Source organism: Siphateles boraxobius, unplaced genomic scaffold, assembly GCF_051911475.1.
Source record: "Siphateles boraxobius isolate OS27281-9 unplaced genomic scaffold, OSU_SipBor_1 68, whole genome shotgun sequence".
NCBI classification, from domain to species: Eukaryota; Metazoa; Chordata; class Actinopteri; order Cypriniformes; family Leuciscidae; genus Siphateles; species Siphateles boraxobius.
Window position 1 is genome coordinate 3715557 of NW_027509195.1, and position 13691 is coordinate 3729247.

The 13691-nt window shown below is 35.0% G+C and overlaps 1 protein-coding gene across 1 annotated transcript; it reads right to left on the reverse strand.

The window, feature by feature from the left end:
* Positions 1-210: 210 nt before the first annotated feature.
* On the reverse strand, positions 211-8343 carry LOC143722678 (mitogen-activated protein kinase 14A). The gene is made up of 12 exons (XM_077214159.1): positions 7051-8343; positions 5603-5732; positions 3950-4008; positions 3579-3690; positions 3386-3415; positions 2579-2626; positions 1688-1802; positions 1504-1575; positions 1347-1426; positions 1179-1257; positions 727-900; positions 211-562 (listed from the first exon to the last, which is right to left on the reverse strand). Exons 1-12 carry the CDS (start codon positions 7167-7169, stop codon positions 501-503), a joined length of 1080 nt encoding a protein of 359 aa, XP_077070274.1. The 5' UTR covers positions 7170-8343; the 3' UTR covers positions 211-500.
* Positions 8344-13691: the final 5348 nt, after the last annotated feature.

The window sequence follows — 13691 nt, forward strand, 5'->3', positions numbered from 1 at the left end:
TATTAAAAATTAAGTACAATTACTTTTCTATAGGGCCAGGATTAGGGTTAATTGCATGTAATTATGCATAATTTATAGTTATTACTACAGTAACTACATGTAAAATCTATAACCGCCACTGTAAAATAAAAAGTTACCTCAATATAATATTAAAAGTCAATATAATATAATTTTAAATTACATAATATAAAGACAGATAGCACAAAGACATCCACAAAAAAATCATTTATTTTTTACACTTTTATCTTTCCTCATTTCACTATCTTAAAATACTTGAGTACATTCTTTAAAAATTGGTTTACACACTTGATGTAGTCAATATGTTTGAAGATAGCCAGTTAAGTGTTTGATAAGGATTTATAGCTAGATATCTAGTGAACTGTGCTTGATAACAACAGGTGTTAAAGATATTTAATGGTGTTTGATGAAAGAAGCAAACAATAGTTCATCAGTGTCTGTAATTCTTTAGAGTGCTGTTCTGGTGATGTAAAGATTAGGTATTATGTTGCAGTCACTCTGGGGTTGTCTGGGTCAAATGTCATGATCTCCATGTGGATAAGACCTGTGAGACATAAAAAAGGCAGAGTAGCTTTAAATATAAATATACCTCAAGACCAACATGAGAATTTAGAACTGTATTTAAAGCAGGTTCAACAGAGTGCCAGAGTACAGAAGACATTTTAAATGTTAAATAAGACAAGAGTTTTATGTGTGCATGTATCTCACTCTTCCATTCGCTGACGGCCAGATCCAGACTCTCAAAAGAATCATCGTATGCAGGAGACACAGGCTCGTTTTCAGGGTCATGGAACTCAGACAGATATGGATGTGAAAGGCCGTTTTTTGCTGTAAGTCTGACCTCCGGGTCCAAAACCAGCATGCCTTCCAACAGATCGATGGCTGTAGATGGAACACGCGTTAAATCAAAGCTGAATTACAGTTAAAGATGCAACAGATGGGACAAGCTTTTATACTGGCTTTACGAAGCCAAAATAATAACAGGTATCATAGCAATATAGTAGCTAATGTAGTAGTGTAACACTAGAGGACGACTTTTACCCATTCAAAACAATGCAATATCACACACATAAAGCTGTAGTTAATAATTACTGGGTGCTATTGGTTTTAGGTTTAAAATGTTTATAAAAGTGAAATCAATATGCAAGTTGTGAACATACCAGTAGGATCCATATGAGAAAAGACTTCTTTGAAAGCCTTTTTCTTTTGGACTGGAAGTGAGCGGACATATGACTGAGCCTGCCAACACATCAATTCAATATTGACAATCAGACTCTTAAAATATTCCTAAAATAGACAGTAACAGATGTCAGATGGTATATGCCTACATCTTTGCTTTGCATTTTCGTAACAAGCGTTGAGTTTGGTGTGCCTGTCAGGCTGAGGATCTTCTGCAGCTGGTCAATACCTAAACAATAACGTTAAGGAATAGGCACTCTTTTGATTGAGAGACATATTTAAAAAGCGAGGAAAGAGAAAGGATACTGTCACTGCCTGGGAAAAGCACCTCTCCTGTTATCATCTCGGCCAGGATGCAGCCAGCAGACCAAACATCAACTGAACAAACAACAGTAAAATTGTGACAAAAGACTACAGTAACTTAGAACTCTTTAAATCGCCCTTTACACAATGTGTTGGGCGGGTCAATAATTAAAGGGTCAAAGGTCACCTGTTTGAGTATAATGCATCCAGTTGAAAATGACTTCGGGGGCTCTGTACCAGCGTGTCACCACATAGCCCGTCATCTCAGTTTCCGCGTGTCTTGCCAGTCCAAAGTCCAGAATCTAACAAATAGTGTAAGAAACAGGCCACATAAGCCACTTTTCCACCATCGGACCAAAGCTTTCTTATTGCTTAAAGGGATACGCAGAGAAGGAGAAGAGCCTGTTTTTTGAATGGATGTCAATGGAGGAGAGGCTTCACCATGCTAAAAAAAAAAACTTTTGAGAGGAAATAGCTTATAATTTAAAGAATCGACAGCTTGTCCGCCAATCTCAGGCATGTTTGCTCTTCATCATTCGTTTTGGATTTGTCTATTTTTAGACCGGAAACAATAATAATGCTGTTTTATAAGAAAAGTCACTTCTCATTCATTTCTATGGTATCGCAAACAGTGATCGACTGTCGCACAACTCTGAAACCAAATTCAATGGCATGAAGGCTGTACTGTGATTGGTTATCAAGAAACACCTGATCCAAGTTAGCCGCTACGCTTTTTCCAGTGGTAGAGCCACGTATCTCCCAATAACAGTACCATCTCTGGTGTTACTGACAGACTGGGAAGAGAAGTGCTGCAACAATGTCAAACATGTGAAAAATAATGTTTTAAACATTCAAGCATGAAAACCTATTCTAGTAGAGTACGAAAACAAAATCAATACTTTGAAAAAGGGTATAATATGGCCCCTTTAAATAAATTTTAAAAAATGGTCAAGGAATGAGGAAAGGTTTTATGAGGGGAAAAAAGCAGTATTGAAACAAATGATAATTCTTGTAATGTTATTTGTAATATATTTACCATTATTTTGCTGATCATTTCTTTTATGATCATTATGTTTACCTTTAATTCACAGTTTTCATCCACTGCGAGGTTACTAGGCTTAAGATCCTGAAAAAAGATACTAGTGTCATTTCATCATGTTTTATCAGGGACTGCATTTACATGCATTTACATGTCATATTCTGATTATTTAAGTGTCATGGATATAAATGAACCTAGTATATTATTTACAATTTTACAAACATTAAAAGAAACAATGAGCTACAGTACATTTGAAATAATCTCACAACTATATTTTGCATTTAATCATGCTTTTGTGTTACTGTTACGGACACACAACACACGCACACACACACACACACCTTAGGCTCTAGTACTTTTATTCAGCAAGGATGCATTAAATTGATCAAAAGTGACAGTAAAGCCATTTATAATGTTAAAAAAGATTACAATTTCAAATAAATGTTGTTCTTTTGAACCTTCTATTCATCAAAGAACCTCATAATTTTTTTAAAAAACAGTTTACGCCAAAATATAAGGCAGCACAACTGATTTCAACATTTATATTATCAGAAATGTTTCTTAAACATCAAATCAGCATATGAGAACGATTTCTGAAGGATCATGTGACACTGAAGACTGGAGTAATGATGCTGAAAATTCAGCTTTACCATCACAGGAATAAATTACGTCTCAAAATATATTCAAATTGAAAACAGTTATTTTAATTTGTATTAATATTTCACAATATTACTGTATCAAATAAATGCAAACAAAACAATCTTACCAACCCCAAACTTTTGAACGGTAGTGTATATTTATCACTCTATGCATAAACAGGCAATATTTACTCTACATAGTACATACCCGATGAATAATCCCAGCAGAATGGATATACTAAGGAAAAACATATTATTAGCTGCAATATCATTCAATATTCATGTTTCAATGCCATCAATAAGTGGTATACAAGGAAGTTACTGTATGTCATCTATCGAAGGCATCAAGAACAGAAATACAGAAGTATGAAAGAGTTTCAATGAATAGAAATAAGGCCGACCTTGAGTCCTCGCAGTATCTGATAGAAAAGGTAAATGATGACATTGTAGGTTAATTGTTTCTTCTTCATTATCTGGCTAAGATCCTGAGCTACAAATGGCATCACCATATAGCTGGGGAAAAAACATTAGAAAATGTAAGCATTTCAGTATCACTGAAGTTTCTAATTTAGTGAAGCCGCGATTAAATTTTTTTTTTTTTTTAAATTGAAAAAAATCACACAAATCAACTTTAAAAGGCCATCAAACCACATCATCTCACTCACACACAAATACATCCACTCATATGCATGCATGCACTGCATCCCTCAGCCTGTCATGACAAGCGCAATATTTCTGCACAGGAATGCATTCTGTTCATCCCCACACTCACAAAGTATCAAATTTCTCCAGCGAGGAATGAGGGGTGAAGACATTAAGGAGGCAGATCACCTACAGGAAGAAGAATACATTCAGGAATAGTCAGTGCATTACCAGTGAATGAATTGTTAAACATCATTCATTATGATTCGAAGGACAATATAATTTATCCCAAGAATGGAAGAATAAGTATGTGTTGGTTTTCTTATTGCTTCTCGCATAATAGAAGTATATGATTTAAAGTTGTGAATAATATTAGAAGACTGATCAGGCAATGTCTAGGGGGACGTGGTGATGGAAAAAAATACGAGATCGGAGGAATTTTTTTATTTTTTAATGTTTTTGAATTCACTAGCAAAACTGTTTGCTCGCTTGAGAAACTTTGCTTTCACTCGCAAAACTTTGGTCTGTACCTGCTAAACGTTTACCTTCCCTTGAGAAACTGTGGGAGAACGCAAAAGTTTTGCATTCGCTAACAAAGTGCAATGGTGATGGAAATAATATGGTGGGATGAATAACTATATTCATTGTGTTATATCATTGCTTTTCCAAACAAATGCAAAATTTCTCAGGGGAATGCAAAAGCATTGAAATAATAGTGTTTTCCTCCAATCCAATTTGTTTTCCCATTACCATGATTACAATTTTTTGAAGGTCAACAATTTGACCAGATTAGTGTTGTTCATACTCCTTCTATAAAGTGAGTCCAATCTTCAGATCATCTTCAGACCAAGCCTCACTAAAAGAATTGGATTTAAAGAGATAGTTCACCGAAAAATTTAAATTCTGTCAATATTTATTCCCGCTCAATTTCTTCCTACTGTTGAACATAAAGGAAGATATTTAGAAGAATGTTGGTTACTAAACAGCTGCTGTTCCCCATTGACTTCCATAGTATAAAATACATTACTATTAAAGTCAATGGGGACCAGAAACTGTTTGGTTACCAACATTCTTCTAAATATCATCTTCTTTGTTAAGCAAGAAACTAATAACAGTTTTGGAACAACATGAGGGTGAGTAAATTATGACAGAATTATCATTTTTGGGTGGACTGTCCCTTTAAAAGGAATATTGATCTTCTTATCTGACTGTATTCAAAAACACTTGTCATGACCACACAAATGTATGCAGACCTGAATGTACTTTTGTGCTTGATCCCATAATTGCTGCTTGCAGATAAATGTTTATTTGCTGTTGTTTAAAAAATAAAATCATTAACTTTGCCCTTTAAAAAACTTTTAAAACAAATAACAATGAATTTGTAATTCCAGTGACTTAACTGGATTTTGAAAAGAGGATAACATATTGCATACATTATTCTTAAACCTCTTGCAACAAACCTGCATCAGCGTGAGGTCAGGCGTACTGTTTACTAAGCACAGAAACCGGTTTGAGAAGATAAAGGGGGGCTTTCACAACACTAGTATCGTTAAATCTTTTCATTCTCTTTCAATTGACAAAAGGATTATGATGCTATTACAAACTACAAACATACAAAACAAATGTTAAAGCTCTGGTCTAAATGATGGATGAAAATTCATCAATTATGAGGCTGCCATAAGGACGACAGTAAAAAATAATAACAATGTAAATAATACAGAAACATACGATATTTAATCCTATCCTAGATTTATTGTCGTCCTCTTGGGAATTTGAGACTTACATTGTCGTGTTGGATGTGACGGAGCAGCCGGAGTTCTCTGTAGGCACGTTTAGCATGGATCAGAGACTGGAATGGTCTGTAAAGCTTTTTAATGGCGACCCTTTCCTTTGTTTTCTGGTCGATTGCAGAACTGCACAGAAGTTATCATTAGAAAGCATCACATCACATATTTGACATGAAATTAATTTTCACAGACAACTGAGAGAGATGGCATGCAAGCACATCATATACAGCTAAAAAAACTCAAATATATTTTCACTATATTCAATCACGGTATAAAGAAATGTTATAGAACTTAGAGCTAAAGATGTCACTTTTCCTTGTTCACTTTCCTGTTATTATTACATATTTAATAAGAAATTATGTATCATAATATTACACTGTAAAAAAAGTTTTTTAAGTACAATCAACTTGATGTTTAAGTCATTTCAACTTAAATTACATTAAACTGACTTTAAAAAATGAGTTGAATCTTATATAACTTATTTAAAAAAATGTCTATATAATATATAGGCTATACATACATATATATATAAAGACAGTTAATATACTGTTAAAATATACAGCTAAAGGCCATGACTTGTTCTTGTGCCAAGAATTGTTCTGATAGTTTTTTAAATAGCTTATTGTATTTGTTCAGACATTTTTATATTATCACAAGGTCTGATTCCAATACCAAAACAAATGTGGTATTTAAAGCATATTTTTTACATAAAATTGTTAATTTTTATGTTTTATGGTTGTTTTAACATCTGGCCAAAGGACTACAGTTGGAGATTAGCTAATACTGGCACATAATTAATGTATATTGTTCTTATAAATTAATAAAATAACTGAAGAGAGCTATATTGATTGAGACAGTGTCAGTTTTTTAGTGGGATTTCTGTGTTATCAACAAACGTGCTGAAACCTGTCCCTCAGGTATGTGAGTCCACAGCTGTTTATTTTACCTAAGGCTCACTCACTCTCAATTCTGTCATAGACGCATATAGCAAATCATTTACATTACTGAATCTCTACATCTGCATAATGAACATAAGTTAACAGTAGTTTGTAGTGCTGAACAGTACTGTTTGTAAAAACAATGATGCATTATGCAAACTTAAGACATAGAATTATTACTACATATACTACACTATACTTTTACTGTTAAATGTACTGTTTCCTATTAGAAAAGTCGAAATTGAATAGGGCTTTGTTCATATGCTTCATATTCCAAATCAGTTCCAGAATCCGGCATTTAAGCTATCTAAATCCCCTTTATATCTATGTATAAAACACTTTAATAGGCCATAGGCTATATAAATATTTTAATATCTCTTATTTGCCCAACGGCAACGCCATATATAAATTCTGCTTATCATGTGGAGTAACCCCCCTTAACATATATAAGCTCCCTTTTTACATATATAAATCTGACTTACAGTAGCATAAGCCCCCTTTCTTACCATACAGTCCCATAGGCTCCAGTGCCAACAGGCTTGAGTGAGATGTATCGGTCAGGAGCATCCCATGTAGTTTTCTGGATCTCCAATCTGTAGAATCCCGCTTTCAGAGGTGAAGCCATGGAGACGTGCACCTTATTCTTCGTGTCCACTGCTGTCGAAGCGCACTGTTCGACCACTCGGAATGATCACAGTGACCCAGGTGAGCGCCAGTCAGAGTCGCGAGGACACGCCCACCTCCACCGTCACGTGATGAAGGTTTTGTGTTTTGATCAACCAAAATAAAAACAAAAATCATTATAACAGTTATTTGTCTTTTGCGTCGAATAAACCTGACTGTCGCCTGTCTATATTCCTCAACAACAACTTGTTGAACTTACAGGAAGTTGAGGGTTTTATTGACCACTGGGCTAGGCCTACCATAAAAAATGAAATAGACTGAACAAATATCAGGAAGAATGTGAAAGCTCTTTGAGGGAGATTCCATTTTAGAGCCATAATAACTGTACAACTATTGTGTTTTGGTAGAAACTATGATAGCTTTTTGTACTGGAAAATATAAAAATATTTGTCCTAAGTCTATAGGCCTAATATTTTCTGCACTTTCTGATATAAGACTATGTAGGTTTTAAAACATATAATATCGTATAAAAACATACAGTAGGCTATGTTTACACGACAACGATGTAGGCTAGCTACTATAAAAACAGAAACGTTTTTCCTTTGAGTTTTTCCTACGACAACGTTGTCAAGACGATCCCCGTTCACACATCCGTGACTAAAAACGCTGTATTATTTTTTTAATTATTATAATTAATGCCATGAAACAGAACAATACAATGAGACATAATCATTCAAAGTAAAAAAATAAATACAAAGACATTTTTTTTTAAAAGGACACGAACGTTTTTATAACAAACAACAGAAAAAGGGTGCTAGCCTACTTTAAACAACATCATGCCTGCTTACAATGCTATAAGCTCTGATTGCCTATTCGCGCAATTACACAAAAATGAACAATAAAGCTTGAAATCATTTTTATAGCGAAAAAAAAAGTTTTGGAGTCAGACCATTTCATTTTATGAATGTGAAACTTTCCCATTAATATTAACAATTGTATGAAGTATGCCTTATCTTTCTCAACCCCATGATCAATGAAGTGTATCATTATGTCAAATCATAGTAAAAGAAATTGACACATCGACCCCAATGATTGCAACGGAGAAGACTGAACCCCGATTATTGCACTTCCTGTCTGATGACCGAGCGACTGCGAGCATGATGTCTTTTGTCTGCGAGGCTCAAACTGAGCGTGACGACAGTCTGACAGTTGTACATCTTCTAGTAGCTGTGGCAAAACAAATCTGAATCAACTAATTCCTCAAAAACGTTGTTAAAATATTTTGTCCCGTTGTTTTTATGGACTCTATATCTATGGGCTTCTCCCTTGACTTTTATGCCTATATGTCCCCCCGATTGCCTCATAGTAGACAGTAAAAGATTGACTGCGAGCTTCTCCTCCTGTCTATACGGTAATAGGGACTTTAAGCAACGGCCTCTGGTGGAACGGCAACGGCGTTCTGGTGATCTATTGCGCATGCGCGACTTAACTGCTACTTCACGACGTTCTACTGTAACTAGTGATGGGCGATACTGCAAATTTCTGTATCGATCCGATACCAAGTAAATACAGGGCCAGTATCGCCGATATCGATACCGATACCGATACTTTTTCATTTTAAAAGCATGCATTTGAACTTGTATGCACTTACAGCAGTGTGTCATGATTTATGAGGTGAATGCATCATTAATATGCTAAATCTGAACACGTTTTCATGACTACTAGGCCTAAATATTTTGTGATCTGTGCTCTCAACTCCCCTTTAATTAGTCAGTGACTTTTACAAAACTACCCAAATTATAGTACTAGCCTACTGTTCAAAAGTTTGGGGTCTGTAAGATTTTTATTTCTCTTAGTAAAAACTGTAATATTACAATTTAACAATTTAACATAGGCTATCTGTTTTCTATGCCATAGTAAACTGTAATTTATTCATGTGATCAAAGCTAAATTTTCGCATTACTCCAGTCATGATGATAATTCATTTTAATATAATGATTTGCTGCTCAGGAAACATTTCTTATTATTATCAATGTTGAAAACAGTTTCATATTTTGTTGGAAACCATGATACATTTTATGCAGAATTATTTGATGAACAAAGTTGAAAGAACAGCATTTATATGAAGTAGATTTTTTTTACAGTGTAAAACCCTTGACTGTCACTTTTGATCAATTTAATGTATCGATCCTTGTTGAATAAAAATATTAATTTCATTAAAAAGATCTTACTGACGTCAACATTTTAAACCTTTATGTACAGTTTTGGTTTGTTTATTGCGAAATAACTCCCGATTGTTTCTCTGTCATCTAAGCAAGGCTTCGTTTCCCAAACGCACTGGGCCTGTGAGCTCAGCGAAGCACCAGCATCGAACGCTCTCTGTGATTGATTGGTTTCGTCTTGTATACAGATGACTAGGAGAAAAGGTTCTATCCTACACAATTACCCGCTAACATTCGCTTATTTTTCCACTTAGAAGCTTATTTTACGCACTGAATTGCATGCTAAATTAATAAAAAATTACTGGTAAAAAAACACACATTTGGATCGATATTTTTGTGTGAGGATCGATCCTTTTCGATACCACGTCAGTATCGAAGTATCGATACTTCAGGATCGATCCGCCCATCACTAACTGTAACAGTCTACTACGGGCTGATTTGCTGTAGTCGCTACTACCTGAAAGATTAAGAAAGTTAATGTTATGTTTTATGGTATGTGGCATTGTAATTGTTTATGTATATCATTAAAAGGCCAAAGCAACCCTCCTGCTTTTTAAAATCACTTTCTTTATTTGTATTTTGTCAAATGATTAAATTATCCCCTACGCCGTCTCTATTGTGCGACATAAAGTCGCGTGGTTATGACGCAATCGTTAGCCTGTGTTTAACAAAAACGGCTTCTACGGGGCCACAACGTAAGATACAAAGTAATGGAGCATTTTATACATTGTCAAGTTAATTTAGAAATAAATAATGGACAAATGAAGTCTTTGGACGCCTCGGATGTAAAGTTATTCGCTATCAAAGTGACACCAAAATGAATGGGAGTCAATGGTATGCTAACAGCAGGTGAAGTTCTGCTACAATGGCGGCTCCCGCGAGGCTTCAACTTCCGGCTGATAGATTATCCCCTTCTGTCAAATCCACTTAACTGCAGATCCGCTGTAGTGTATTATTCATTCAGTTGTCACTTTGTGAACATCAATACGAATGTGCATGACGTCACAGTTTCGCACGAATTCGCATGTGTAGTTTACAAAGAGAAAAACTTGCAGTTTGAACCCCGTTTTCAAACGTTTGGTCCCCTAAACGCAGTTTGTCGTGTAAATGAACGGCCAAAACGCATAACAAGTTTTCCTTTTTTGGTTGAAAACGGTGTCGTGTTAACAGGCCCCTTGTCATACTTTTTACTTATGTGTAGCCTATTTCTTTGGGTAGCTTTATGTTAAAAGTGCATCAGGGCATTATTTGTCACACTATTTTGGGGTAAGTTGTCACAATGGAACCTTTTAAGCCATATAGACTTTTGAACAAAATGCATAGTTATATGTATTTAGACTAGGCTACAATTCAACTGCATTGCAAGACTTTTTTAAAGGAAATGAATGCCTAATTCATCAAAGGTGCATTAAATTGGACAAAAGTAACAGTAAAGACTCATACATTGTAAATTATGTTTCAAATAAATGCTGTTCTTCTGAATTTTCTATTCATTAAAGATTCCCGAATATATAATATAATATAATTATTTCTGAAGGATCAAGTGACACTGAAGACCGATCCAGATCCGACTTGGTGAGCATAAGAGACTTCTTTAAAAAACATCTTACGGACCCCAAACTTTTCAACAGTATTGTCTCTTGTGTAGCCTGATCTTTGATCGTTATAAAGTCTGGTCAAGAACCTCCCAGTTAGACAGCATCAACATCTGACATGTTCTTTATACCGTAGCACTGTGGAAACAACTATATCGTATAAATAATGTTGTGGCAGCCTCAAATAAAACTTTGATTATCATTTAGAAATTAGTTGTCACTTACCTTTGCCACCTTTAATCTTCAAAAGCGATTATTTCATCTTCAAAAGCACCTGCTGTATTACTCCGACTTTGTAACTCAATTTGTTTCCAGACAGAGTGATAAAAAGGAAATCAGATCGAAACTTATTACATCAAAAAAGTGTTTTCCAGATCTGTGTGCAATATGGATCAGACTGTGTGACGTCTGAGGCTGAGACTAATGTATGACATCCAGCATGACCATAGAGCAAATGAGCAAAGGATAAGACATTGAGAGATGACATTCACTGCTGGCATAGGGTAAAGTGTGCCATGATGATGATCATCATCATCATCATCATCAGTCCCACACAGGCCTACGTTGGCATTGCTTCAGATAATATAACTCATTGTTATTAGTCAGAGAGTCATGAGGTTCCGGGAAACATTAGTCTAAGCTGCATGTACAAAAATTGGCTCATTGGTCCTTTGAAAACTGAAAATTGTAATCATTTACTCGCACTCATGTCGTTCTAAACTTGAATGACATTCGTTCTTCTGCAGAACACAAAAGAAGATCAAAACAACATTGAAAAATAAATAACATACACATTTGACAAGATTGTTGTCAGACAACTTTTGCAAAGGTTTGTCAGAAAGGTTTTATAAGGTGGGGTTTAGCGATGGGTCAATTCTGAGGTGATTCAGTTACATGTGTTTTCCACATACAGGTGTTACATCAAACAGAGGTAGTGTTTGCAGATTCCTCTTCTTCTGGCTTCAGTGTGTAAGAAAACACTGGATTTCAGAGGAATAAATAGGCTCTCTCACAGAAGGTCAAAGGTCAGTTCTTCAAGGCAGAGAAGTTTCACACATATTCAAACACGCAAAAAACATGTTCATAATATCACCACTATCAATATCATATAAAACAAATACGCAACTACATTCACTTTCCTGAATTTCTCCTCTTTTCTAGCTTGCTCCTAATCTGGTTGTCTAAAAACCTGCCTTTTCTATGTTATGAATATTGTTGGCTCATTTGAAAGTTGCTTTGGATAAAAGTGTCTGCTAAACGCATTAAATGTAAATAAGAATGTTTATGGATGATCCATAACCATTCATATTTAAATTTAATGCATTTAGCAGACACTTTTATCCAAACCGACTTTGGATAAAATTATAATAGAATTTTTCTGTGAGTTTAAAAAAATCATATTTTTGTAGTACCTGGTCAATGTTTTTTTTTCATGTGAGGTTGGGGCAGGTTGTTTAAGAAAAAAAAAAAAAGAAAAAAAAAATATATATATATATATATATATATATATATATTACATAATTACAATTGTTTAAATTAGCAAAAGTGGGCAAAAGAATGTTTGATATTTTTTTTTTAGTTTTATTTTTTTAGTTTTTTCTGCTTCAACTGTTTTGTGTTCCACACTGGTAAATGGTAAATAGTGATAACTACAATATATATGTAGTCTTTTTAGACAACGAATTTATGAATATTGTCTAAAAGTCGGCTGTGTGTAATTAGGGCCTATTCTATTATAAATTGAGTTTTTGACCAACAGTGGCCTCTTCTGGTTTTAGGCAGCATTGCAAGTTTTAGGTGAGGTTAATTTCTTTCTTTTATTTTTTATCTTTAGGCTTTTGTACAGTGTTTGTCCTTCTAATTCAGCTCAGTCAGGTAACCCTTAGTAAGTATATGCCATTTTAGGGAGGATTGTAAATATATATATATGGTAGTATATAAGTAGAAATCAATCCTGGCTTTAGGTCTCTTTGTAACGTCTGATAATGTTTGTTATGTCCATAACTGCAACACACGTATTCAAAACATACACCATTACACAGTGATTTTCAAAGCAATTAAACCAGTGTGATATGGTCAAATAAACATGATGTGTTTGTGGAAAAGAGTGAGCCCTTGATGTCGGTTTACTTTGAAGGTGTGGGGGAGACTGCCCATGATGAGGCACAGAGGTGACAAGAGATTGGTTGTGTTTTTGTGATGCCCACTGTGAGGTGAATAGGGATTGGTCGCATGACTGTGATGCTGGGCGAGAGGTGTGGCACGATTGGGTGTGTTTTCATGAATGTGTTTGTGTGTTCTTTCTTTGGTACACTGTGAACTCCCACCGCACAGACACACCCACTCAAACAAACACCTACTCAACACACCCACCATCTGTGTGACCATGAGCCCATACACTCAACATGGCTCTTCTTCTTGCTAGCTGTTCCACTCATACAAATACAGGCAAAGGAATACTATTTAAAATGATGGATAATTAAATCAGAGGTGGAACTATAACATTTCCCAAATAAATCAACTGATTTAAAGTATCCTGCAGTCATGTTTCCTACACTTTTTATTAGGCATTTCCACTCAGTTTCATTGTTTGGATTGATAGTTAGGCCAAACATGATCTTGCCCCTGTCAGTCCCTCTATAAAGCTTTCATTTCACACTGTAAGTGTTAAGAAGACCTATACCTGAGCTGATATAAGTGAATGTG

What these genes read in the sequence shown, in the direction of transcription:
- LOC143722678 (XM_077214159.1), bottom strand. Translation starts at nt 7,169, where the DNA reads ATGGCTTCACCTCTGAAAGCGGGATTCTACAGATTGGAGATCCAGAAA. An exon ending in GTCACATCCAACACGACAAT is followed by an intron (nt 4,009 to 5,602) that starts GTAAGTCTCAAA and finishes TTCTTCCTGTAG; the next exon opens with GTGATCTGCCTCCTTAATGT. An exon ending in GGCCGTCAGCGAATGGAAGA is followed by an intron (nt 563 to 726) that starts GTGAGATACATG and finishes TATGTCTCACAG; the next exon opens with GTCTTATCCACATGGAGATC.